At 36.0% G+C, this 24,787-nt stretch overlaps 1 protein-coding gene and 1 pseudogene across 1 annotated transcript; one reads left to right on the plus strand and one right to left on the minus strand.

Moving 5' to 3' along the window:
* Positions 1 to 2,981: 2,981 nt before the first annotated feature.
* On the plus strand, positions 2,982 to 24,787 carry LOC140746002 (nose resistant to fluoxetine protein 6). The gene is made up of 12 exons (XM_073077978.1): positions 2,982 to 3,078; positions 13,557 to 13,690; positions 14,171 to 14,471; positions 14,969 to 15,080; positions 17,489 to 17,576; positions 18,079 to 18,245; positions 19,577 to 19,762; positions 20,461 to 20,640; positions 20,922 to 21,072; positions 22,265 to 22,442; positions 23,074 to 23,216; positions 23,580 to 24,787. The coding sequence occupies exons 1-12, from the start codon at positions 3,015 to 3,017 to the stop codon at positions 23,685 to 23,687; spliced, it is 1,812 nt and encodes a 603-aa protein (XP_072934079.1). The 5' UTR covers positions 2,982 to 3,014; the 3' UTR covers positions 23,688 to 24,787.
* On the minus strand, positions 5,451 to 7,854 carry LOC140746517 (uncharacterized; annotated as a pseudogene).

The raw sequence follows: 24,787 nt of genomic DNA on the forward strand, positions 1-24,787 counted from the left end.
TTAGAAGTAAAAATCATCATTCATCAACTAATATTATGTGAGACTACTAACAAGAAGTGCTTTAGTATTAGCAATCTGACGGAGCTCCCGAGCAGCCCGGTATGTGTATAAATTTTTAGAAGGTGGTAGAACCCTTTGTGGTTCGACTCCGGCGGCACCACCGCCACACCTATTTCTACCTAATAACAGCAGTGTTAAGCGCTGCTGTGTTCCGGTTTGAAGGGTGTGGTAAGGGAGACAGACTTTTCCGAGGCGTTCCAGCTTAGTCCTCAGGGGTAGCGGCGCATCTGTGGCCGACCTCAGGTAGGAATATCTAATCCTATCTGGGGTTGATTACAGATGTCTATGGGCGGCAGTAGCCACTTACCATCAGGTGGACTGCATGCTCGTCTGCTACTCTTATATTATAAAAAAAAAAAAAAAAATACCACTCTTTATAATTTATACACATATATACACATATTCTTTATATATATATACACATATTCTTTAAATATTGAAAGTAAAATCACGGAAAGAATTGTAGCAGTTTGCGTCATAAGGGTCTCGTACAAGTTATTCTAAGTGATTTTTTATTGCGTGTTTTAAGGTGGAACCCTTGGAACCCTTAGGACCATGGGAGGAGGCACCGCCGCCAAACCTACTTCTGCCAAATAACAACAGTTAAGAGTTGCTGTGCTCTATTTTTAAAGGCTGTAAGGGTAAATACTCATCAAATGCAAAAACGTATCTGTGACTACGCTAATCTTTTCTGGGGTTGATTTTATCCACCTTTTCCGCTCAAAAGGTCGTAAACACCTTTTTGGCCAATTGACTTTTTGATGCAGTCTTACTCATTTTCAGCGCTCTTTCGAAATTTGTATAATTAGAATTGCGCTGCGATGTACAAAATGTTTTTAACTAACTTTTCCTTGAAGGATTCTTTAATATACATACGTACATGCATTCTTCTTTCTGTCTTATTTACTCGTATAATGCACTAATTATACATCACAACAACGAATTTGGAGTAACTACAATCATATAATATTTTCTAGAAGGACAAACGCCACAATACACACTAATAAAACAAATTATGATTTACGCATTGCCAAAAAGCCATAATTAAGTGTTGACGTATTTAATAAGAGAAGTATTATAATGACGTAATTAATTTTACATTTTGATCATTATTTAGTAATAACTATGTAACTAGATTTACACTGTATTTTCCTACTAATATAAAATAGAATTATTGACATAACATGTACGCCTATATCTTTAGAGAATGTATTATTATTATTTTCCCATTTTTAAGGTTCCGTACCTTATTACTAAACGCTGTAAAATTTCAGGTTCTTGTATGGGACTCCCATTTATTTTGAAATATTATTTTTGAGTATTCGTTATTATAGCGACCACCGTTATACATATTCCAAAAAAATAAGTGTCTATAACGGTCCTTACGATAGAGCGTGACACGTGACGTGAGGTGGTACGTGACGGACAGACAGCCGAGGCTTAGTGTTCCGTTTTTGCCTTTTGGGTGCGGAACCCTAAAACTAAATAATTTTACGTATTTACACTTTATTAATGAATGATACCTGTTTTTCAATGAAATATAATACACTTTTCCTTTAAACTGTCATGTCATGTAAGCTGGTTTTCTTCCGTACGATATAGCTAATTTAAGTGTTAAATTGACAATTTATTCGCACGTTTACATACCTAACCTTTACGGATTAATTATTGAATTAAATTTAAATTAATTATTTTAACACGTCAAAATATATTTAGTAATCTATGATTTTGCGAAAAATCAAGAGTCCGGTTATGGCCCTACTATTACTCGTACCTTTAAAATATAACGATAAGGGAATGACGATTACCAAAGTAAATAATAGAATTATTAATTATATTAGATAACTAGCTGACCCGACAAACGTCGTGTTGCCATATAAATAAAAAAATGTTAAGGGTGAACAACCCTTATCACTTAGGGGGATGAAAAATAGATGTTGGCCGATTCTCATAGATACCGGATAAGCACAAAAAATTTCATCAAAATCGGTCAAGCCGTTTCGGAGGAGTATGGCAACGAAAACTGTGACACGAGAATTTTATATATTAGATACTCGTAGATGTGAAAAATATGTCATATTATATGGGTAAAATAATTACATAACGTGTAAAAAGGTGCAATGTAATTTATAAATTAGTTAATACACCTTTTACATTTATTTTGAAGATGTTTCAGTTATATTCGTCAATTTTGTATTGGGCTACATATATAGTGGCTAAGGTATTAATTTTTTTTCAGTTGAAGATATGATCATAAGGAAGCTCTATTGCAATATGCGTATTGAAATTTGCCTATGATTGTAAAATCTCAATAGGATTTTCCAATTTCCATAGCGTTCTCAAAGTTTTATGAAGTTTCCCCTTTGCATTGGCAAGCCGTATGCCGTGAGTGTGACACTGTCATTCACATTCTTGAATCATAGGTAACAATTTCCGAAATAAATTTTAAAAAGTGTTTATGAAAATGAATAGGACAATAGATATAATTTTTAAGCTTTAAAAGCTCTGAGCTCTAAAGCTCTGTAATGTAGAGGTGTAATAACCTTTCTGTGTAGATAATCGTATTTTCTCGTAATCTGACGAAAAGTTACTAATCATGACATACTTCGGCATAGGACCGGATGTCCTTAAAAATGTACTTTGTACACCAAACCATAAAAAAGCAATAGGAAATCCAAAAAAACTTCCTGTATTTCGACATACGAATATCAAAGCGACATCATGCGACATTACAATTAATACGATTAATAATGCATTAACAGCATCTTCGGGATTTATCAAATGACGTATCGCTGTCCTTCTCCCTCCCACAGCTTCGTGAAGTCCTTTCTCTCTCCAGTGTCAGTTCGATCGCGAGCAGATGTATATGTTTACTTGAAATTAATTGTTAAGTGAGTTTATATATTGTGTGGTGTGTGGTGGTCGCGCAGTAGCGAGCGAGCGGGTAGGACGCTATGGCGCTGCGGCGAGGTTGCATCGCGGCCATGCTGGTGGCGGCTGCGGCCAGCCACTACACCGGTACGATAACCTGTGAATGTGTTCAATATAGTGCCTTTAAAGTTATGCGGTATAATTTATAAGGGATGCAGCTCTTCTTTCTACGGTGCTAATTTCCGGAGTTTACTACAGGTTGGGAAACGCTGTCTGTTAGAGAAGTGATGATACCGACGTTCGCCAAAAGATAAGGTCGATAATTTTGCTTTTTTTTAACTAAATATTTTTTTACAACAAACATAACGCATACGTTTATCACATTAAAATCTGCAGCTCAAATTGTTACTCATATATTTTTTTAAAAAAGTCCTAAAGGCTAGAGACTATGACTATATAAATAAAACCCCGATTGTTTAAAAATATAGTCATTGTTACTCCCACAATTTCTCATACTATAATAATTAAAATCCGTCAAGTCCCTTGGGCTGCATGGCATGCCGGGGAATGTGGCATACATACATAGATACGCTTGAACATTACCCTCCGCAGTCGGGTAAAATTCAAACAAAAATAATGTGTTCTTTAACAAATCAAAAATAGCGAATAACTTAAGAAGTGCTAGAACGTGGGACGCCGGCGCCATGAAAACACTTTTTCAAGAACAACTGACGTGATTTACACAAGCCGATAATGGAAAACTGGCAAATTATTATATTATTTTTTAAATGAACGGCAATGGAGTAAGTAGTTTTTTTTGTAATGAAAAAATATATAATTAAATTGTTTTAAAAAAGTTTTTTAAAGATGGCAATAGTGGCAATTTTATAATCAAAAATAAATTAGCCGAAAAAATAAAGTAATTCATTTGTAAGGTTTAAGCATAAAAAAATAAGTTCAAAAGTTTTTAAAAACAAGCTTTATAATAACGTTACTTGTTACGTATTTTTCTCAGTAGACCATTTTGTACTCATATCATGGGGTGCGTAAAAATAATTGGACCCCAATCTTTGAGCGGCCACCATGATGGATTTAGAATGACATCACCAAGTTAACCATGCGTTTTCATTCAAACAGAACGTGTATGCAAAAATTCAGATCAATCGCTTGGGGTAAACTGGTTTAAAATTCAAATGTGCGATGATATAGTATTGGTACTAAAATACCTTGGAATGCGTCCTAAGGTAAATTTTCTGTACCTACGAGTATGTATACATTTTATTACAATTTAATTGAACATATGATAAATGTTCATCATAAACCCATTAATGTCCCACTGCTGGGCACAGGTCACCTCTCAGAACCAGAATGAGAAGGATTAGGCTATAGTCCACCGCGCTGGCCAAGTGCGAATTGGTAGACTTCACATACTTTTGAAAACTTCTTTTTAAGATTTCTAAGGTTTTCTTTAAGGTTTTTTAAGGTTTAAAAAACAATGAGATAATAATTGGCCAAGTGCGAGCCGATCTTACCCACGGAAGGTTCCGTAGCACCTTTTTTATTTTATATACATAGTTAATATTCAAAAATATCAAGCAAGGAATTGTCTGACCACCATTCAGTTATCTGCATTATACTTTGGTGTCATCGTTTTGGAATGCCATCCAAGCCTAACGCACGGATTGCATAGCATCATGCATGCCGACCCTCATAAATCGTTGCCGTAGGTGTCCTAATCAGTGTGACCAGATAAAATTTTACGAAAATACCGAGGCACCTCAAAAAAATACTGAAATATACCGATGAAATATACTAACATAGGACAGATATACCAATAAAAATACTGATTTTCTTAACACGTTTTATTTATTCATACTCACAATAAATGTTAGAGTTATATTTTAACCGATTCAATGCGGCGACCTTTTGGACAAACATTAACGCCTGGCGGCGAACAAATATTTCGTGGCACCAATGTGGTGCCAAATGCCCAGGGACTTTGATGGCACCGCTAAGGTGCCATCCGCCATGAATTGTAACTTATCGTGTTTTTTGCTTTTTCCACGTACTGTAAGTTTAGTAGCCACCCAAAAGCGAAAGTGAATGGTTTAACTTTTCGATTAGTGTTTACTAAAGTGACTATCTACGTGTAATAACGGAAATGGAAGTTAGTGTCTTATTTCTATCAGGTGTTGTAAACATTTTTGTAAGTTTTTGATGAATTGATTGTTTTAGTGTTACTATAGAAATAAATATGAACATTCGAGACGTGCGCTATGATAGTTCTTTTCTGGTGTTTTGTTAAGAATAAAAATTCAAATTATTAATGGATAGGTTTCTAATAGAATATCGAAATTGATTGTGCTATTTATTCAGACAAAGATAAACACCAAAGTACGAATATTTTATTCCAGTTTCTATTGGCTTACTATTAACGAAAAGTAGCTATTATTATAGTAATACAATCACAGTAATTTTCAAAATAATATAATATATTTTTTTGAAAGGTTTACAATCCCTGAAGTATGTGAAGTCACGTGATCTGCTGAAACTGACATTCTAGGAAGGATCTACATGATAAATAAAGACACTTTTGTTTTCAGAACAACTTTGATAAACGTCAATTTATCCGAGTTTTGTGGCTTCTAATTTTGGCACCTCTCGGGTGCCACCCGCCATACATAAAAGAAATTCATGACACAACTGTGGTGCCATCCGCACGGAATCGGTTAATATCCTTTTCGAAGGATTAAAATTTACACAACCTCCTTCATCCTTAACACCTTGCTTTGTTTTTAAAATAGCTGACACATTTTTGTTTATAAATCTGTTTCTTTGGTCCGTTTTTATTAATATATCTGTGAAAATATGCGCTCGCATGCAGCATTCGACACCGGTATACATAGAAGAGATTTACTAAAACTAGTTATATTTTTTTATTTTAACATGCCATCACTGTTAGAAATTTTCCCAACTTCCACCCAAAATTGTTCACACGAGATGGGTGAGCCAGTGCTGGAGGATTGTAACAAATCACGTACTTTCAACAATTACCTGCATTTGTTCTGGCTGTACTTCGCATGGGAAAGTTTCTATCACATTTCGTAAACTGCGAAATTCTTTATGCACGGCAGTGTGTGGGTCAAGAAATTTCAGTTCTCGAAAAACTGGATTTTCAAACGGCAAACGTGATTTCAATTGCGTGCTCAACTCAATTAAAAATGATTGGCATCTTCTGAAAATTCTGCAATCTGTTCTTTCATGTTTAGATTTTCCCTGTGTTTGATTAATTCTTGGCCTACTTGAATACCTAAGTACATATCTTTCAAAGGCAAATAATTTACATTAGACTTTGGGTCTAACTTAAATACATTGTCCGTACGTTTGATGTAATTAGCTTTCATGAAGCAACCCAAAATCGACAAGTAGATACTAGATGCATCATCATACAGTCTATCAATGCACGGATAGTCGCCTTGAAAAATTATGTTAAATTTGTTTACAATCGGCAAAATGTACTCCAAAAAGTAAAAGTACAATTTGTTTATATCAGTGGTAAAAGAAATAAATAAAAATTCTGATGACATATTGCGATTAATCAAGAATTGGTCTTGAAAGAAAAATTGCAATGCCCTCCACTGCTCAATTATTCTACTAATATAGGCATGAAGTGAAAGCCACTTTATGTCGTAATGACGCAAAATACTGTGATTTTCAGTGTCTGTGAAATTTTGGAACTCAGAAAATTCTCTTTGACGCTTGCTGTTTTGAGAAAAATATCCATATACTTCTTTTACTATTTGTTTTAAATTTCTAGGCAGTATTTTACAGGCGTGGCTAACACTTAATGCTGCAGAGTGACAAACACATTTTATGCAAAAGCACTTTGGGTTTACTTCTTTAATTTTTGCAACAATGCCAGAATGTTGACCAAACATCACATTCGTAGTATCAGCAGCGAATCCTATTACGTCTTTTATTTCTAAACCTAATTCGGATAATTTTGATGACAACGAATTAAATAAATGACCTGCGGTCTCACCACTTAAATCAACTAAATCAAGGAATTTGGTTTGTACAGTACATTTAGTTTTAGAGAAGTATTTAATTACTATTGCCAATACTTTGCCTGTTGCAACATCTGTACTCTCATCGATTATAATTGAATATACTGGTTTACCTGAAGGAGATGCAGTACCAAGTATGTCTTCAATCATATCTTTTTCGAAATTGGGTCCTAAAATATTATAAGTTATAGCGGCTGCTTTGGATCTCTTGCAGGAAAATTCTTTCGCAATATCGGAATCGGTAAAACACTTCACTAGAACATCACTAAGATGGTCCCTAACTCTAAATGGGATGTTGTGTTCTGACAGAAAACTGCATAAACGCAGCTCAGCTTTCTTGACTTCGTTCAGTGGGGCCTTTTTGAAAAATGTATCAACCTGAAAATTTAAAAAATACTTGGTTGCTTAGTTTTTTTTTATAACAGCGCCGCATTTCATAGCTGTTACCTAACTAGTTTTGAGAAACAAAACTAGGATGATTAACTTTAAATTAAACTATATCCAAACTCCTTGAACTAGGTAAGTAAAGCGAGTTATGCTTACCTTTGACTGTCCTTTATATTTTATCAAATTCGATTTATGCTTTTCAGTATTTGCATGCTGTTTTATAGATCCTAATCTACTTTTCAGTTTCGCATTGCATGCTTTGCAAAATGCGGTGAACTCGTCATCTTTATAACGTGAAAGCCACGAAGAAAATTCCAGAATTTGTTCCCACTTAGCTAAATAATTTTGCTGAAAACTAGACATACTGACCGGATGAATGCAACTAAATAAATTAAAACAACGAAAATCGCATTCTATTTATATGATGACAGAAACATCTCCTAATTTGGGGAAATTCCCGAATTATCGAAAGAAAGTCCTCAAAGATTAATTCGAATGCAGAAGAGACAATCATTTCACTTGAACCGTATTAGACGATTTGATACTAGTAATAAAGTATCTTTTAAGTTTAACTACTACCTATTCATACGACTGAAAACTTAAAAACTAGACGTTGTTTTGAAAATTATAGATAAACTAGCGGTCCGTCCCGAACTCGTCCAGGTAGACTGATATTCATGAAACACAACGAATTTGAATGTTTGCAATCTGGAAATTACGCTCTATCTAATAGTGCAAACTACATTAAAATCCATCAGTAGTAAAGTTTAAGGCGAACATACATTCTGCAAGTCTGATTAATACTATGTATTGATTGATAATTGTATATGTAGTATTAAAATACTACAACGCCGGCAATCCGTCTTTCTTGTCATATCTGTAACTTACTCATCTTTGCTCATAGATAACATGTATAAGTATAAACTAAATCCGGGAAAGTTAGCGTTCCGGGGAATTCCGCAAACATTGTCGCAAAGACGTTCACTCACTACGGTGTTGCCATAACTTCAACCAAAATATACCCAAAAATACTGACTGCCAGTAATATACCTGAAAATATACTGATGTTCGGAAAAATCGATGAAATATACTGAAAAAGTATTAAAATACTGAATCTGGTCACACTGGTCCTAATCCTTAATTATAATCCTTATCCAATTCGCCTCGTAAAGGCTAAAAGAAACTAAATTTAATGTTTAAAATAAAACAATCCTGACGTAATTAATTGGTATGAAAATTTGCCTCCCATCCCAGTTTTGAATATCTGATTGAACCTGACTGAACCTTTTTTTAGGGTTCCGTAACTAAAAGATAAAAACGGAACTCTAATACTAAGCTTCCAAAGTCTGTCTGTCAAAGAGTTCTATCTATTGGACCCTAATAGTCGAATAGATAGACACTTTTTTTTCTAACACATACAATTTTGCGCGTTAGAAATTAATTAATCAATGCGACCTCGCCTAACAGTACTAATTCTTAACGTTGAACAACGATTACGAACAGAAGCTGCAGGGTTACATTATTATGTACATATTAAAATTGAATCACTTGTTCAACGGTGAAGGAAAACATCATCATATAATTACGTGAGAATCTACAATGTTTTAATATGCTGAGTCTATCAATCTATGCTTCCGTAGTGCGATTCCATTTTGAGAGGAGATAGTGTCCCCAGGCCTTAAATTCCTTACGATGTTTGCCTTCGCTGCCAAAGTGGGTAATGTTAATTAATGCACTCATTTATTTAGCTAAGCGGCGCGTTTGAATCTCGCACAGCCCCGTGGCTAGTAGCTCGTAGACCCTCTACGAAGGTAGGCATTGGCGGTTGGGACATGGGTGTAGCTAGGGGTAACCCGTCAGTAGCCTACTTCAGAAAACGTATTTTCACACTCCACAAGCAACTATAAACTTATTATAAATTCTATTCGTTTTTATCAAGTTTTCAATTAGAATAATTTACTTTGTCCAATATATTTATTATAAAAAAACGTTTTAAAATAAGCTTTTGTTTGTACTAAAATGTAAATAATAATTTTATGCGATTAATAATAATTAAATATTTGTAATTATAATAGGGAAATTATAAAACGGTCGAATAAAAAAAAACTTAGCGACTGATAATGACATACTGTTTTAATAACTTGTACGACTACATTACTAAGTGAGCGACTGGAAATATAGAGAGGCAACTTTAGTATTAAAATAGATTAGGTTTTTCTAATTGAATAACCTAACCTAACCAAGGTTAGGTTGGAACATATAAGACAATATAAAACTAAGCTCGCAGGGCGAGCGGGTGGGCCCAATCTGTATGAATTCAGACCTTACCTTTATTCATGATCATGAGCACACAATATTCTACTCATTATAGTATTTTTCAAAGTGGTTTTTGTATTCGAAACACTTCATTTAAAATAAAATGCTGCTCAGTATTAAAAAAAACATTTGCTAAATATTGAATAAAATAAAATAATGTTTACACTTAGAAAAGTAAAAGGAATAAAATGAATTAGGTCGCTCAAAAATAAAATGAAGCTTCTCATTTCGTATTTTAACTAACTCACATTAATGTTTGTTCGCTGGTCTGTTGATTTCTCGTCACTCGCAGCCAGTCGAACACTTAGTAATACAGTCGCTCACTTAGTAATACTATAACCACAATTCATTATTTTTGTCACTCAAAACTTTTTCTTGCAGTCACTCGTTTAAATATTACCCATTATAATATTACAATACCAGTACAACAAATGATTTTAAAAGCTTGTAGAGCAAATCATATATGGGAAGAGAAAGTTTACACTAAATTGGGTAATTTGTGCGCTAGTAAACACTATCTAAAATATCCGTTCATTTTTTAATATTTTAATCCAATTTACATTAAAGATATTTAACGTACCGTTAATTTAGGATAGGAAAAAAGAGCAAATATAGAAGGCCTCTTTGTAGGCCTGTTAGATCGATATCAATAGACATTTAAATAGCCAACTTTTACTATTCTACGTTAGCAGTTAATCTACTTCTGTCCATAATTATGGCAAATTCTCAAATTCGCAACAAGGGCGACCGGTACCAGTCGCCGAATCGCGCGCCTTTGTCATCTCATTATCATTGGGCATTAAATAATTTATTTATACGTCACTTGTTTGTTTATTGATTTTATGTAATGAAAGTAACTGGCGTGTATTATTACTATCCCACTACTGGGCATAAAAAACAGTGATAGCCTAGGTTAAGAAACACAGCCTCTTGGTCAAGAGCACGCACGCACCTCGGATTTTTCAAAGCTATGTGCGTATTAGAAATAAAATAACACTTGCTTAAGCGGTGAAGGAAAACACCGTGTGAAACCTGCATACCTGAGAAATCTCAAAAAAAATCTTTTCATAGGTAGTCCAATGGAAGTCCTTGAGTCTAATGCATTGCTAAGGACGTGCATCCTGGGAGGATTAGTGGGTAAAAACCCACATAATCTAATGTCACACCCATGGCCTCCGATACCTCTTCGAGTCGACAAAAAAGGTTTTAAAATATTATGTGACTCGATTGCGGATTAGTGCCCTTGACACACCTTTATACAAAGAATATTGTAGGAATATTTGAGGTATAAATCTGTCAGTGGTTAAAATATGTTACGTCTTTAAATTATTATCTAGTTTGTCTAGGTTGTCATCGCAACCTACGCGCCAATAAAAAGAAGCTCTCAATACATCTTCAAACATAATTATCACGAAAATAAAGCACAAATGTAGAACAGTATTTTGTTAGTCAATGAATATGTAAAAAATAGGCATTCTTTGATCTTTGGTTTCTGAAAACCGCTCCAATTCAATATTTTTTATATATATCATATATTTTGAGAGTTTTGATCATCAATTCAATCTACATATACATATACATATATAATAATGAATGTTTGTCTGTATATCCTTTATAGAATCGTAAACTATGTATTTGATTATATTATGATGATCTCTAAGTTGTTATGTCATGTTATTTTTTTAAAACGCGCGCGAAGCCGCGGGCACTTCTAGTAAAATATATTACGCAATGGAGATTCTGAAGTTGCGAATATTGAACTTGTTAAATGTAAATATTTAATTCAATTTTAACAACTGGTTTTATAATGAATGAAAAATACAAATTGTTTTTTCAAGATCAACGTGTTACGTTAATGTTTCTCTCACTTATAAATATAAATAGATCAGAAAGGTACAACAGAAAGGTTGATGACGCATGTTTACACAACAGTAAACAATAATAAAATTCACACGCGCATTTATATTTTTCTTGGCGCGTAATGCTTGCCATACACACTACGGTGCAGAGGTCTACTGTTCAGATATGCCTGCGCAGGTACACCGGACTGTGTGTGGGAATAGACCTGAACTGTCTCTGTCTTTGAACCTATGCTAGAACCATAGATAAGTAAAGATACTTCGCCGCCTTGAAATTGAATGAAGCCACAAACGGCTTATTTTAGTAAGTTCTTTTTTTGAATCCTTGACAAATAAAAACATTTTTAGAGAAAATTTACGAATAAATAACTAATTTACGTAATAATTACGTAATTTAAGTAATAAATAAATAATTATTTCAAATATTTTAGGGACATTTTAGCACGGAGAAATGGCAAAACTTTTTTACGCAACTATTTCAATTCTCAAAACTGGGTACATTTTCTTGTTAGGAGTAAGTAATCTTTACTAATCTATTGCTAGAACAAAAATCAATAATTTCTTGTGACACCGTACGACGCGTCATCGTTTTCAATCAATGCCAGCGCTACAGAACTGAACACCGTATGGTACACCGGAACGTCCACACACGCTAAACACGTGCGGTTCACCTGTACAGGCAAACTGCGCAGGTAAGCCGTCCGGTAGACCGTAGCGTGTATGGCTTACATTAGCCGGTCCGATTGAAACAGCCTACGAGAACTTACCATTCCGTGAATGTGTCACCAAATCGCCAACTTACGTCTGAACTTCAATCAATTTTATGGTTTCATATTTTTCTAACTTATATTTTTTTTACAAATAATGTACTCTCATTTTTTCCTTTTCCACTAACCGCGCGGTTTAATATGCATTTAAAATGCAACGTGTATATAATCGAAATTTAATTTATAAAAAATCCATTAGCTGCACCATTGTAGTTAAAGTTGAAACTACGTCATAATTAACATTAAAAATAAACCGCTCGATCTCATTCGATTAAAGTTATTGTTTTTTCAACTTCCGTATGACTTAACGTCGACGAAAAATTGTGGTAACAGTAACACAAATGACGTCAATTACAAATAAATTGTTGCAACACGGAATTGTTACATTCCATCGCTAGTCAAAGTTATTTTTATAGTTAACTTTAACGCAAACTTTAAGCGGGCTTTCGGTGCAACCCACCCTTAAAACTTTTAACAAAATAACATTTGTTCATAAGAACTTGATTGACAATTTAGTGTCACCGTATCCCTGTATTAACGATGGTGATTATTGATTTAAAATCTAATTAAAAAACAGATCAATAATGACGTGATCAGAGCTCTTACTATTAGTTACTCGTACTAAAGCCGTTAAAAGCAGGTCATTGACATGAACTTTTGAAGGCTTTTCCGAACCGGGTTATTCACCTTTGTTGATGGGAATGTATTTATGTAACGAATTAGAGTTTGTACCACACTTTAATTTATGTGTGTACATAGTAAGAGACATAATTATTTTAATATAACTTATCTGGCGATAATAGTTCACCCAGATACCGGTATTTTACCGCGACCGACAAAGAGAAAAGCAATTCAAATTTTCAGAATGCATTTGATGATGGTGGAAACCTTTATTAAAGGTTTCCAGTATAGGTAGTACCCTTTGTGGTTCGACTCCGACGGCACTACCGCCACACCAATTTCTGCCTTATAACAGCAGCGTAAGCGATGCTGTGTTCTGGTTTGAAGGGTGTGGTATAGGAGACATACTTTTCCGAGGCGTTCCAGCTTAGTCCTCAGCTGCGCATCGGTATCGGCACATCCGTGGCCGACCTCATGAATATCTAATCTTATCTGGAGTTGATTACAGACGTCAGATGTGTTGTTATAGACCCCTCTATATGCAACTCGTACTTAGCCAATTTGTCTTCTTGGACTTAAGTCTAGCCTTGATGTCATGTTTGTTCCAGTTGAAGATTACAACAAGTTGCCTCGGTTGTATCACTTGGACGACTACGACGGCTGCCTGTCGCGCGGCGGGGTCTACTGCCTCGGCACCTTCAGGCTGTCTAATGATAAGAACCCGCATTTTAACTTCATACGAGTAAGTACAGTAATAACTTATAGTCTTTGTAGACCCTTTGGACTCTTTGTATAAGGATAAAGGTACCACGCCATTCTCTTGTGGCTCTCTGGGCCTATTGAATATAGAACCCAGAAGCATGTTGTTTGCCTACTGAGTCCAGTTTACTGAATGTAAGTGTGATAAGTTGGAAAGTAGTAACACCAGAGAAAAACAAACGGAAAAGTAACATAGAGACACTATTTCTAGCTACTCGTAGTATTTCTTCTAGTTTTGCATTTCGGTAGGTCGTGGCTGCCGGCTGCTTTATTTACATATGTGAGCCTACATACTAAAGATTTCGTGTCTCTGCCAAACTATAGGAAGTTAATTCGAGTATGCGTTTCAGACGGATACGCGTGAGATATAAATTTGCGTGACAGGAAAAGGTTCTTAGGCAGACCGGAATTACGCGGACAGTCACTCATCATTGATGTGACTCTGTTGGTTCTATTTCCCCAGGAGTACTCTGCAGATGCGCGCAACTTCGACCGCACGCTGCTCCACCGGGGCTACTGCGTCAGTTCCCGCTGCTCCGGCGCCGACAGCAACACCACGCGCAACTTCGAGCGCTGCGTGCAGCACGTGGCGCGCAGGCACGGTCTCCGGACCACGCTGCACACGCTGCACTACTGCAAGACCAGGGAGGAAAGCCCGCCAGAGATGAACGTCTCCCAGATGGTCTTCTTGGCTGTGCTCGCACTCCTCCTGTTCTTCAACCTTGTTGGAACCTTGTATGATCTGGTCACGGAAGGAGAGAATAGTATGTGCAATTCTAGAAACCTTTGATTATCTTTTTGTCGTAATTTTTTATTCCAATGTCAATACAGGTCTCTACTCTTAACAAGAAACGTTTAGGTCATACCACCAGAACTGCCATCTTGGTCAACTTGGAATTCACACATGTATGCTTCCTCATGCAAATTTCTATTATAAATGATGTTTTCCTTTACTTTTAAAACAAGTAATAATTCATGTATAATACGCTTATATAAATACATCAGAATATCTTGATGCCCATAATTAAACAATAATTAATTAGAGTTAAGTTAAATTTGCTTTAGTTTTTTAGTTGTTGCCATTTATGTGAGTTTACATTTTTTACTTTTACATCGTGAGAAAACTTACAAGCGTACGAGTCCTGTAAAAATACCAAAGGTGTGTGAAGTCATCCTATCTTCTTGGTCAGGTTGACGAATTATGACCAATTTTTTTCTCATTCTGAGAGAAGATCAACGCGCTTACATACTATGATTGCAGAGAGCAAGCTCCTGATGGCGTGGTCAGCGCGCTCCAACTGGCGGCGGCTGGTGGCCACCCACGATGACGGTGACCCGCGGCTGTCCTCCCTCGCGCCCATACAGGGAATCAGGTGTGTTGTTGAGGCTCTTTTTCTACGGAATATATAGGATTTTTTTAATGAGTAGCAGACGAGCACGCAGTCCACCAGATGGCAAGTGGCCACAGTCGCCCGTGGACATCTGTAATCAACCCCAAATAGGATTAGATATTTCTAACTGAAGTCGGACACGGTATGCGCCGCTTCCCCTAAGGACTGAGCTGGAACTCCTCGGAAAAGCATGTCTCCCTTACCACACCCTTCAAACCATATCACAACAGCGGTTAACACAAAGGTTTTGCCTACTTCAAAAGTAAGTAATAGTAAGTAGTAGGAAATATATAATGTGAGAAGAGACAACGGCGTATAGAAAAAATAAATTGAAGAACAAAAACTCTACAATAATAAATATCAGAATCGCGAAATCACGGTTACCAAAATGCATATACCAACATGCGTAGACCAACATAAGTTCCATTTTTCGATTGACTAGCATTAAATAGTTCAATAGTTATTAATAAACTATCTTACCCAAGAGGCCCCAGTTTTCTACACGAAAAAGTTAATATAAATGGATTTATTATCTGCTGAGTATCAAATAGTATTACACAGTGCTATAAAATTGCCTAAATTATTTATTAAGTAGGATCTTATTTTAGGCAAAAGTTCAAAGTATACATAATTAGATCACGTGTTGTTATCTTACTTTATGTATTATTTCTAAAGTTTATTCTATTCTATTTTCTATTCCTATATACTTAATATCAGGTTTTAACAATTAAACGTAGACCGATTATTACTTAGTGTCAATTCATTAATTGTAATAATGTTTCTAGTACTGCTTTTAGGGTTTTATAGCGAAATGGTAAATATAGAAGCTCTACGTTTCGTTATACCTGTGCATGCAGCATTTCGTGAGATTTAGTTGAATAAACCTGTATTTTAACGATGTATTGAAATTACGAAACCCAAAAACTTGTATTGTGTCTTCATGAAATACGGGTTGTTTCATTTAAATTATTATGCCGGAATTTAGGAACGCACTTCGTGCTTCTTAATATTCGTATTATAATACTACTAAATAATTGAAATACGGGATGTGTTATTTAAATTATTATCTCGGCGATATGCGTTTCCACACAGTCATAAAACTTTCAGAAAATAAAATTTTGTGTAGTTTTTGAAATTAAAATTATTCTCAGTTACGCGCTATGTAGAGTTTAACGACAGTAGAAATAACTTTGGTTTTTAGTTTCCATAGATTAATTTTAGCTGCCTACAAATGAATGAAACCCAACAACAGAACCCTTCTCTAGGCATAGTCCGACGTACCCTCTAACAGCTGGTTTTAAAATAAATAAAATAAAATAATAAACCTTAAGTTTGCATATTTTAATATCATTAGCAATTCTGATCAAACTCGTGCATTTAATTAATGGCTTCTTTATATTATTTTTTATTTAGGTTTCATACTTTCAATTGATACGTAATTTGTCTATTATCCAAACCAGTGAAATATTTAAGAAAAAAATTAGTCATACTCTGGACCGAGTTTTTTTAATCAACCCATTTGCAATATATTTTTTGACATATTTATTTTGATATTAAAAACGTTTCATCCATTAACAAACGCGGCGCAGATCGACCGAAAAATAATTAATTCCAAGGTGCCCAACACGGAACTTTGAAGCGGGAAATTCAAATTCAAATTGCATCTTATAATAGCATTCAATATATTATAATAATCGTATTTAAATGTATTTTGAGAAAAATAAAATGCAGCTCGATGTAAGCTGGTTTCCGTGATTTAAAATATATCCAATAATAATAGAAAAATGTTTAAAGGTTAATTAAATGCAGTATAAATATGATATACGTAGCTTATACAAATGTCATTTCAAATGTTATTAGTAAATTTATAGCCAGAATTAGGTCATCGTTGCATTTTCGTGCAGTTTTTTCCTGACTATGACGGAGTTGACATCGAAAAATTATTACAATGATTAAGGAAATGACGCCCACAAGAAATCTATATTTATCTAGACATATAAATTAAATTGAAATAGTGTCTGTCTGTCATATCAAAACAGGCATTTTATTCGTAATCTTAATGTTAAACAAAACATACGAGTACTTTTGTCATGACTTTTGTCCGGTTGCATTCGCTAATTTTGGGTAACAACCTACTTACCTTGAGTTTAGTAATAGATTCATCAATTTATGTGATAAACTACACAATTCCACATCATATTGCACAAAACGCTGATCTCAAGAACTAAATAACGCGTATTTTCCCATTCTCCTACTCGATCCTTCTTTTTAATCATGGCTTTAATATGGTATGACAATGACTTATTTATAATCTTATGAGTCTCTCTTGTCAGTAGAACAAGGGTACGCCTTGTCCTCTGTAGGTCTGATTCACAGTTCGTATGTTCCAGGGTGCTGCTCATCGGCCTGGTGCTGATGACCCACACCTCCCAGATCCATCAGATGCTGTACTTGTATAAGCCATCGGATTACGAAGAGGTGAGCTTTTAACTTAGAAGTAAAACAATACTTTCTTATACTAACCTATATTATGATTTCTGTTTTATAAGATTGACGTAACAAACAAGCGCACACTCCGTATAATGGTATGTGATCACAGTCGACCATGGACATGTGAGTAACTCCATATACCAAATACAGTGTTACTATTTGAAGTCGATCATAGACGAGTTACCACTGCTGAGCGAGTGACCCTGTGTAGGATGATGACGTGTATGATGATCTGATAGGGTACATCCAACTACACCTATGTGGGAAATAGATTTACCTGACTCATGACAAACCCGGAACCTTTGAAGTGAAAGAACTATACATTGACTATTGCATGAAGAGAGCAGTAAAAGTCAAGATAGAAAAAAACATTAAATTCTATCCATATCTTATATCTAAGTTTAATATTACTCATTTAATTGGACATTCTACCTGTTGGTCAACTATTAAAATTTCAAATATTTTTTATTTTTTTTTTAAATATTCGCAGGTATTGTCCCACCCCATGACGATGTTGATCCGGAACGGCACTGGCGTTCTTCAGGCCTTCGTCGTGATCTCCAACTTCCTGTTCTCATACAGTGTGCTGCTGTTCTCCAAGACCAGGACCCTCAACATGAGCCTCCTGCCGCTGTGTCTCTTGCAGAGGATAGTCAGGTAAAGCGAAATATCCTGTTGAAGGTGACGACCAAATCTTGAAGTAATTTATTTATATTTTACATTGAAATACTAAGTAAACATTACAGATTTTCCTAACCTAATGTGTTCAATTAGTTTTACGAGAATTAAGTGATTGAACATAGTCGCTAGCTGTTCTACGAAATACAACAGGTGCCGTATAAAACTGGTCAATGCTGGTAATGGACTAACTGTTTGGTAATTTCCTAAATAAAGAAGTACATCATCAGGCAAACGCTATGCTAAAATCGTTTGACAAAATAGAATACACCTTCCGCTAGGCACGACTTTAATGAGTAAGTTTATAAAATTAAAAGATATTTTGTAACGAGTTTGTAGCAGCTTGAATTGGGCCTAATTGTTCGACCACCCACCCTTAAAAATATTATATTTGCTTTTGTTGTTTATTTATTTTATGCTAGAACTCGTACAGGTAGAATCTTACAGGTAACTCGAAGTTTGGGGAACTCAGGACTTCTTCCTCAGGAAAAGGAACCTGCTGAAAAACGGGTCTCCACAAGATAACTACTATTATTTAACGTGCTGACGTTAATCGGGTCATTAATTTTTTGTGTTAATGTATTTTATGTTTTTTATGTATTAAGTAATTTTATGTATTAATGCAGTTAGTTTTACTGTCAGTGGTAATAAATACATTAACGTTATCATTATGTTAATTACTAAATTTCAATCTTAAATATCACATTTTGTGGTTTATGTTAATGCTAGCTTTTACCCGAGGTCTTACTCGAGGTCCATGATATGGGTTGGTGCGTGGCACCTTAAAACTTGGTTTTTATCTACCCTTCCGTAAGGGTACGCTTTTTAAGAATAAAGTACTCTATGTACTTTTCGGAACCCCTAACAACGTATGTGCATTTTTTTATGACAATTGGTTATGTACTTAAGGAGTGAATACCAAACAAACATTGACATTCATCATCATTATCATCAACCCATTACTGTCCTACTGCTGGGCACGGGTCTCCTCTCATAATGAGAAGGACTAGGCCATAGTCCACCGCGCTGGCCAAGTGCGTATTGGTAGACTTCACACAACTTTGAGATTTTTTTTTATAAAATGTCTCAGGTATGCAGGTTTCCTCACGATGTTTTCCTTCACCGTATAGCCAGTCATAATTCATTTCTAATACGCACATAACTTTAAAAAATCAGAGGTTCGTGCCTGGGACTTGAACCTCGGACCCCTCGATCGGGAGGCCGAGTTTCTTAACCACTAGGCTATCACTCACATTCGCATTTATAATATTATAAATAGGATTATTCACTGCAATGAGGATATTTTCTAGGATATTACCAGTGTACCTGCTGATAGTGGCGTACGCTGCGACGTGGTGGCCTATGGCGACGGACGGGCCGCAGTGGCCAGCGGTGGTGGGCGCGGAGAGCCAGATCTGCCGGGACAAGTTCTGGGCACACGCGCTCTTCCTGAACAACTTTTATAAGGCGGATGAGCATTGCTTGCTGCAGACCTGGTGAGAAATAGTATATAGTATATAATAACTACAATAATAATTGGCTGACTGGCTGATATGATTCACTACTGGGTATATTTTGTATGGTGTATATTTTTGTTTGTTTTTTTTTCGGGTTTATTTAAAAATACCTAGCATAACGGTGGTAAGTAGTGATATTTCGGTCCTCTTTTACCAATAATGCTTTATACTTTCACATTATGTTTTTTCTTGTGTCATGGGGACTATAAAACAAGCAATTTGAATACCCAAACACCTACACCCAAAACAGAAGGCTAAATTAATCATTCAGATATCCAAATACATCAAATCTCTATCATGAAGAACAGTACCGCGCACTTGACACATTCTTTCTTTCGGTGGCGACTTCCCGCTACTCGTCAAGAGATGGCACCACAAGTACTCTGAATCACGCTCTCGAAGTTGTCTAAACATCTCCTACCTACATATACAAGCTCCGATCTGAGACTGTCGGAGCACGGCCGCTCCCCGGGCATGATCACTTACCCCAGAGGGAGGTCTCCCTTTGCCAAATTTCTATATTCCTTCCTTTCTATCTGTCTATTGTCCTTTCTATATTCCTTCCTTTCCTGTCATTTTTTCTTTCCATCTATTTATTTTCTTTCTTCCTTCTTTTCTTACATTGCTTGTACACCTGCAACACATCACTCCGCTTAATTTAAATTGCTACCCTCCAGGTTCATAGCAGTGGACCTGCAGCTGTACGTGCTGGCGTCGGTGCTGACGCTGTGGCTGATGCCGCGCCGGCAGCTCGCGGTGCCGCTCCTCGCGCTGCTGTTCGTGCTCACCACCGCCGTCAACGTGGCTCTCGCGTTTACTTTTGATTTGAAAGCGCTTTTGTATATTATGGTCCCTGAGTAAGTATATCATACATATTCAGAAAACAACGAATTCGTCCCAATAAAAGAAAAGCTCCACGCGCATAACTAACATAATTATGAAGTTAGTCTCCAATTATTATTTACTAAGTTTTATCCGAATATTCAAACATATAATAAAATATATATCATAAAGACATAACGATTTACGACGACGTAATGATTTTTAAAAGCAAAATATGTTTTTTATTATTTCTTGTCTCAGTATTAGTAGTAATTTTGGTATATTACAACAGTTTTTCTAATATATTGTTTTCCAGGAATGTACGGGTGACATTCCGCGGCGTACCATCGTTCTCACAAAACTACATATCGCCGTGGGGCAGCGTACCGTCTTGCTTCCTGGGCCTGCTCGTCGGTCACCTGCACTTTGCTATACAAGAAAATGGCTATAAGATCACCAAGCATAAGGCAAGCAACATATTTAGGATGTTTTCGTTGTCCCTTACGAACTTACGCCGTTTGTCCACCGCCACCATCACCGAGCTCATGCCGATAATCAATGAAGGCGCCGAAGTAACGTACATACATTTATTACAGCCGTTTGTCCACCGCACGTCCGATATTTCGAGTAGATCGGCGTGACCGCTAGATCAGCGCCGAGATTTTGACGGGCCAATGTGCCGGCAATATAAAACACGTTGGTACTTGTCCACACACTGCCGTCACACGCGTGACAGCTGAAACAAAATAAACCGCCGATATCGGGTTCGGTGGACAAACTATCGCTGTCACGTCATATTAAAATCGGCCCGAAATAATCTCGTTCTCGGTATCGGCTCGGTGACGGTGGTGGTGGACAAAAGGCTTTAGATACTTATTGTTGTGTAACAATATGTAATACACACAAATACTAAAAGAACACCCAGACCCAGAAAAGAAATTAAAATTTATCATTTAGATATCTACCTAATTGGAGATTGAATCTGAGACCACTGACTTAAAACCAAGAGCCCATATGGTGATCACTTTATTACGCAGGTCGCATGCTACAGATGTTCATAAATGTTCATAAATGCGAATGTGAGTGATAGCCTAGTGGTTAAGAAGCTCGGCCTCTCAATCGAGGGGTCCGAGGTTCAAATCCCATGCACGCATGATTTTTCAAAGTTATGTGGGTATTAGAAATTAATTATCACTTGTTAAACGTTGAAGGAAAACATCGTGACGAAACCTGCATACATAAGAGATTTATAAAAAAAAAGAACTCATGTAGCTATTTTTTATACATCTTTATTTAACATCATGTTATTTTAATATGCTTTTAAAGTTATATCGTATATTTATTTCTACCTACTAACAGCAGTGTTAGGCACTGCTGTGTTTCGATTTGAAGGGTATGGTAAGGGAGACAGACATTGCCGAGGTGTTCCAGCTTAGTCCTCAGGGGTAGCGGCGCATCTGTGGCCGACCTCAGGTAGGAATATCTAATCCTATCTGGGGTTGATTACAGATATCCATGGGCGGCAGTAGCCACTTACCATCCATGTCGACTGCATGCTCGTCTGCTACTCTTATATTATAAAAAAAAAGGAAAGCTGCCCTTACCGTATATGAACATTGCCCAAAAAATCTTCTTAACACCACCTTCGTTACCTTCCAGTGGCTGATGTGGCTCTACCATATGTCAGTGCCGCTAATGGTCGGCTGGATCCTCTCTGGGAACGTGTTTCTGGAACACGCGGCGTCCCCGGTGGCCGCGGTGTACTCCGGCCTGGAACGCCCAGTGTTCGGGCTACTCTCATCTATTTACCTGCTGTGCTGTGTCAACAATGTTGATCGTGAGTGACGCTTTGGATATTCTCTAGAAATTTTCGTATGAACAAACTGCGAAGGTCAACATATTTAAATCTTCCTTAGGCGAAATTAGCATGCCTAAAAACTATACTAGAGTTGAAATCTTGCGTACATGCAAGAGTTTTACGGTTTAAGACATTTATTCCTTATTCGAATACAATTAATTTAATATGAGAACTACTTAATTACAATTTATGTAGGTACGGTATTATAAAAATCACAACATTGTGGAGATATAAAGAAATATACATGCACTAATTACAAATTGGTTGCACAGTTAAATTAAACATTAAAATACAAGAGTTTTAGAAAACTCTATAGCGTATTTCAGAACCCTTGAACTGTATGGATTTGGTCTCAGATGTCCATAGGCAGCAGATGACACTTATTAACAGGTGCACTGCATGCTCATTTACTACCGAAATTTTATAAATAAGAAGGTTTGTATTTCCAATTTTATAAAACGTCAAACAAATACAATATGGAAATTGAAAAAGATAAGCCTAATTGTACGCATCAAAATACAATATGAATATTCGTTCGTTAATGACGCGAGTTCTGTTTAAAGCGTGGACATAAGAACAATATTGCATTACGACAATTTCACCTCCGCAGACTGGCTGCGGCGTATCTTCGGGTGGCGCGGCTTCCAGGCGATGGGGCGGCTGTCGCTGTCGGTGCTGATGCTGCACTGGTGCGTCAACATGGCCGTCTCCGCCTCCCGCCCCGCGCTCACCGCGTTCTCTGTGCTCACTATTGTATGTATTTTGTTGGTGTACTTTACTTGTTATTTTTGTTGCTGTACTTTGAAAGAAAGAAAACTTTCAGACCTAGTCTTTTCGGGGATATTTTTTTTTATTTTTTACAGGATACTTCAATATTTTTGAGATAAAATCTATATTGGATACCCTTGTAGTATATTATTTTTGAGTGAAAGTCCCAATAAAATCGGTTTAGTCAGCAGTCAAACAGAAGAATATACAAAAAATGCATAGTAAGACTATGATCAAATCTTGTTTGTTCGACTACAGCACTACCTTAAAAAACCTTTTATTGATAGGTCACTTGCACAAATAAACCTGATTGACCAAAAATATACATGCACTATTGACTTATTGCAGAGTGGCGACTCCCTAGCGACCTCGATGTGGTCACACCTGATAGCAATTCCACTAACAGTCCTGGTGGAGTCACCGGTGCAAAAGACCTTCACCGCACTCGTCACGTGACTGCTGTTGAACATTTAAGTGCTGTGGAATGTGATTGTTTGTGATTTTATATATTAAGACTTTTGGGATGCGACTTTCAGGAAACCCATCCGATGATTTATACGTCATCCACGTATAGATTTTGTGATTTTGAAATACGCAGACATCATAATTAGGTCTACGTTATAGATATTAGATATTTATCCACTATGTAGGCTAGATTTTTCCTAGTATGTGACAACAGGTAGTCAGTTAAAGAATATTGTCATACACAAACCTTACCACAAAAGCTCAGACACTTTATGATAGTTATAAAAATAAATTATAATATAATAGACCACCGTTGGAAGGATATTCAGCTATACAAGTTGGTAATAATTAAGGATATTTATGTCTTTATTGTATCATTTTATTGCCATATCATGTAGTCTAGTCTGGAATTAGTGGAAGATAATCTCTTTTAAGTCATTCTTGTTTTAAAGAGAGACGAGTTTCAAATAATGCAAGTGTAATTGATACAAAATCAAGTGGCCCTGATATGAGTATAGCATATATAGATATGACCATATTGCATCCCGTTATGGACAATACTGTAAAATATTGAATAGTTTTAATTATGATTCTAATTATAATTATGATAATTACATAGTACAAAATGTGTCTCTACATAAATGTATAATATTGTACACGATAGTATTAAGCTATTTTTAGATAATTTCTATTATACAGGGTGAATTTTTCAAATAGGCCTTCAGAGCCAAATCCGAAACTATAAGGATTAGCTAAAAATGCTGAAAGAAGTTACGAGACCGATTTTGATAAAAACTAAAACTGCATCATTCGTTTTTTTTAAATAATTTTTTCCTTAGCCGGGAATCGAAGGAGTTCATTCGTAAAAAATTACACCCTCTATATTATTTCACTTTCTGATAGTGTCACTTATAAGGATAAAATTCACGGAAGTAATGTTATGTATTTTTAGAAACAAACATAAGTCATACCATTGAAGAATTTGTTGGTTAATCAACTAATTACTCGATGTTCGATGACCATGACATACTGTTTAGTATGGGAAAGTAATAGTTTGGCAAATAAGTTACCGCCGTTTTTAGGATTTATTT

Source organism: Epargyreus clarus, unplaced genomic scaffold, assembly GCF_041222505.1.
Source record: "Epargyreus clarus isolate Ecla_fem2 unplaced genomic scaffold, WU_Ecla_fem_2.2 ptg000012l, whole genome shotgun sequence".
In the NCBI taxonomy this organism is placed as follows: domain Eukaryota; kingdom Metazoa; phylum Arthropoda; class Insecta; order Lepidoptera; family Hesperiidae; genus Epargyreus; species Epargyreus clarus.